Source organism: Besnoitia besnoiti (assembly GCF_002563875.1).
Source record: "Besnoitia besnoiti strain Bb-Ger1 chromosome Unknown contig00014, whole genome shotgun sequence".
NCBI classification, from domain to species: domain Eukaryota; phylum Apicomplexa; class Conoidasida; order Eucoccidiorida; family Sarcocystidae; genus Besnoitia; species Besnoitia besnoiti.
Window position 1 is genome coordinate 43,459 of NW_021703916.1, and position 3,960 is coordinate 47,418.

The 3,960-nt window shown below is 54.2% G+C and overlaps 1 protein-coding gene across 1 annotated transcript; it reads right to left on the reverse strand.

The window, feature by feature from the left end:
- Positions 1–590: 590 nt before the first annotated feature.
- Positions 591–3,054, reverse strand: BESB_024840 (ribosomal protein RPL13A; the record flags this gene model as incomplete). Its single annotated transcript, XM_029361172.1, has 4 exons — positions 591–893; positions 1,360–1,535; positions 1,865–1,982; positions 3,040–3,054. 4 exons carry the CDS (start codon positions 3,052–3,054, stop codon positions 591–593), a joined length of 612 nt encoding a protein of 203 aa, XP_029215527.1.
- Positions 3,055–3,960: the final 906 nt, after the last annotated feature.

The following is a 3,960-nucleotide window of genomic DNA, read 5'->3' on the forward strand; positions in this document are numbered from 1 at the left end:
TCTCTGAAGCGTCGCGGGAGTACGGTTCCCGATTACTATTGATTGCACCTCCGCATAAGAACCCGGATTGCGCTTAACGGTGCCAAATGGAGTCAGCTGACATGGCGAGCCGTTCTGCGTGATCTTTTTGCGGCTGCAACGTCGACTATTCTGTGACTAGCGCTTGCGAATGCATCGTGGCTCGCGCCTTCTCCAGGCTTGCGGACTGCGAGACAGAAGGTACTGAGTGCATGCACTGCCATCTTTCCGCGAGGTTCTTCCGCCGCTCCGAACCCGCCGCGCGGTGTTGCGCAGAGACAATGTTTACGCATTTGCACGGAGTTGTGCAAAATCTGTCACTCGATTCATTTGTCCTTCAAGACAATGCTCTCTCCACCCCACATAGAGTCACTCGGAACTGACCTCAACGTCACACGCCTACCGCCTTCAGAGCGTCCCCAAGAACATTTACTGGTTGTCCCTCGCCTCCGCTATTCGTCCAGCACGCGACACATAAACAGAGACAAACACGCAAAGCCCACGCATCCACACAAACCCCATGCACATGCGGAGCACGTGGCGCTGCACGCGAGTGAGTCGGGATGCCAGGCTTATGCGTGGCCGTACTGCTGGAGGAGGGCGACTTGGTCCTTGGGCAGAGTGGCTTGCGCGAAGCTCTTGGCCTCTGCCTGCATCTTCCTGCTTTCCTTCTTCTTCTGGTAGTAGGCGCTGGAGCGAGTCTTTCTCTTGGCCTCCAGGCGCGCGACGAGGTCGCCGTGAGACCAGCCGACCTGAGACGAAAGATCGCCCAGTCTGCAGTAGTTGCGCGTGGGCTTCAGACGCACGATGCGCAGAGCGCTCGGAACAACCATGCGCTTCATGCGCTCAATCATGGTAGGGATGCCCTCGAACACCTGGAAAAGAAAACAAAAGCACACAGCGGCATGTAGTACGTGCACCCCTGCATGCGTGGACGTGCATAATTATACACATATACAGATGCAATACATATACATACATATATACATATATATATTTATGCACAAGCACACACAGACACGACACGTGATGTTGGTGTATGGGAATCATGGGAACGGATTCCATCATCGCGCAAAGCTTTACAGCATTCGGCGCCTCACACCACGTGTATGATACACGCCCTCAGCCGGGAACCGGATGAATATGTATGTCTCCAGGTAGGGAGGCAAATACTGCTGCAACCGCCTGTAGGCCGTGCGCCTCCGCATTAGCCTCTAGAAACCTTCATTAGGCCCCACATCGACGCCAGCAGTGCCGCGCGAGCTCTATGTGCAACGTATCCAGGTTGGGAGCATATATATAAATATATATATATATATATATACGTATATGCGCACGCACCTGAAGTCTGGAGAGCGCCTTCTGACCGCGCTCAACCTTGTGTCTCAACATGCCGCGGATCGTTCTCCAGAGGATGCGGGAAGGGGCGCGCAAGTGATAGGGGCCGCGAGACGGGTTAGAGTTCATGCGGAGACGAAGGAAACGCTGGTACTTCAGTCGGTTGCGGTGAAGAGATCCTGAAAACAGGCCATACCCACGCAATCGCGTTTGCTCGTGAAGAGCGAGGGTGCCCGAGTCAGCCACTACGCACACACATCCATACACGTCTCTTCAGAGGTACGCATACGCTCCGGCTCAGGAAAACCCGCCGCAAAGCACCACTCAGCATTCGCATTCTCTGGGGTTCGAAACGCAGGCAGACGCGGCGATGAGTAGACGCGCAGCCGACCCAGCTCAAACTGCTCACACCAAAATCCCCTTGCTTGTTTGCGCGTGTACGTCCTATACGCGCGTAGCAACCAAGGGAGTGGTGTTCCCATTTCCGGCGAATGGGCGACAGTCTTACCGGAGATGTTGATGTCTTCGCAACGGACGCAGATGATTTGCTGACCCTTGAGGAGCTCCTTGGCGACGACCGAAGCCAGGCGGCCCAACAAGTGGCCTTGGCAGTCGATCACGACGACCTGAAAGACAAAAAGTAAAAACACAAACCAAGGGAGATGCACGCGTCATGGAAAGAAGACAGCTGCGAATAGCATGATGTGCAAGCAAACGCCCCTCCCCGGCAGGATCAAGCCTCCAGTTATCGGTTTGTACGGCCTCTGAAAACGCAGGCACCGACGCAGGGTTCACCAGTGTACGAGGGAGAGACACGAAACTTGAAAAAGCGCCCCCCTTTTTCCTCGGTCTCGTTACAGACTTAGTAAGCCACCGGACCCTAGGACGGCGAGAAAACCGACCTTCAGGCCAGCGTCCAGAAAAAGGATTCAAAGGAACTTGCAGAAACAAGGCGTCACAATTCGGTAGGTACAGAATTAGCTCGCACGCTTGGAAACTCTCACACAGACGCAGAGAAACGGGTCGTGCGGAGGCGGTGCAGCCCCGTAGCGCCCCGTCATGCCTCGCTCCCGCCAGCTGAGGCGGCCTCGTGCTCCGCAGGTGGAACTGTCGAGAATACAGCACGCTAGACTCGAGAAGGAGGATTGAGACAGAGAAAAAATCGAGTTCTCCCCCTCAGCTCACGGGGCAATAAAGGGAGAAAATCTGGAGTAGTTGATTGGGAAGGCTGCTGGGGGTGTGCATGCTGTGCCGCAGCCGAATACAGATCGCCGCGGGCGGTGCACATGCGGCCGGCAAAACGGGAGTTGTTCCAGCTTTTGAGAGTCGAAAAAAAGGATTCCTCCCGTCTCACGTTGAGAGAACGCGAAAACGGACAAAGACCAGAGCTACGCATGCACATCGTTGACGCGAATATCGGCCACTCTCCTTCCCCACAAACCGAAGGGGGGAATCTTCTCCCCCTTTCCCTCCCCTCGCTTTCCTTGGGATCATACAGACACTTCAGCCACAACTCGAGACGTTTGCTCCCCACTCAAGCCGTCTTCTGAACGGCAGAAACGTCAGGAATCCCCAAGAAACGAGGAACAAACCCGCGAACAATGTCTGAGCCGCATAGGGAACGCGGGAGGGGCGATGAACACGGCGATGTGTCGACGTTTTTCGTTTTCCCCGTTTGCGTACCTTCTTGAACGTCATTTTGGATGCTTCCTTGGCGAATCAGTCCGCTGGAGACAAAATTCTTTCTACGCTGCGAAGTTTCAAGCAGCAGAAAAGAAGAAGGAGACACAAGAGTGGCGCGTTCTCCCTGCCGACGGCAAGGGCTAAAAGCAGCGAGGCGTTTGGCAACGTACTTTCACAGAAGGACTGCTGTATATAAGCCGAGCACGGTCACATCTGCGCAGCGCCCACCTGCATGTAGACGACGCCTCTATTTTTTCGGCCCAGTCAGCTAGGACTACGGACCTTGAGCGCCACAGAGAACAGCACATCGCTATGAACCAAGTGCGCGTGTCGCATGCATTACACGAAAACTTGCTTTCCTTGCGTACATCTTGATGCGAGCTGCTCTGACCAATGGCTGCGGGGCTAACGTGAATCCCTCTACAAATATCCATGCATGCTCCTCTGTAATTTCAACTCTAGCTGCGATTTTTTTGCGCTCTTTTTCCTCCTCTGATGTGTGATATGTGGAAATGCGGCATACAGAGAGGACCGCCAACAGGGACGTAGAAACGCGGCATGCATGCAGAAATCGTGGAGTTTGTACTAAAAGAGAATGCTTTTCAAGCCGCGGCAAGACCTTTTTCACTCTGCCTTTCCAAAAAAGTTACCTCGCAGACCTAAGCGCAGGCAATGATGCCACCAACGTATTGTGAAGGCCGCTAAAAGTGCTGGATGAACCATTTTCTGGTGATTCGAAAGCCTACTACAGCAGGGGTCCCTCGACCTAACTTACTTTGGACGGCCAGGGAGCGAAAAAGCACCCAACTGCGGTGGCTGAGAGATTCTGCTGCATATGAAGTAGTTCACGTTCCGCAGAATATGCCAGCGAGCTGACACACGTACTCTGCATGTCACAGTTCAGGCAAGAAAGACCCCCGC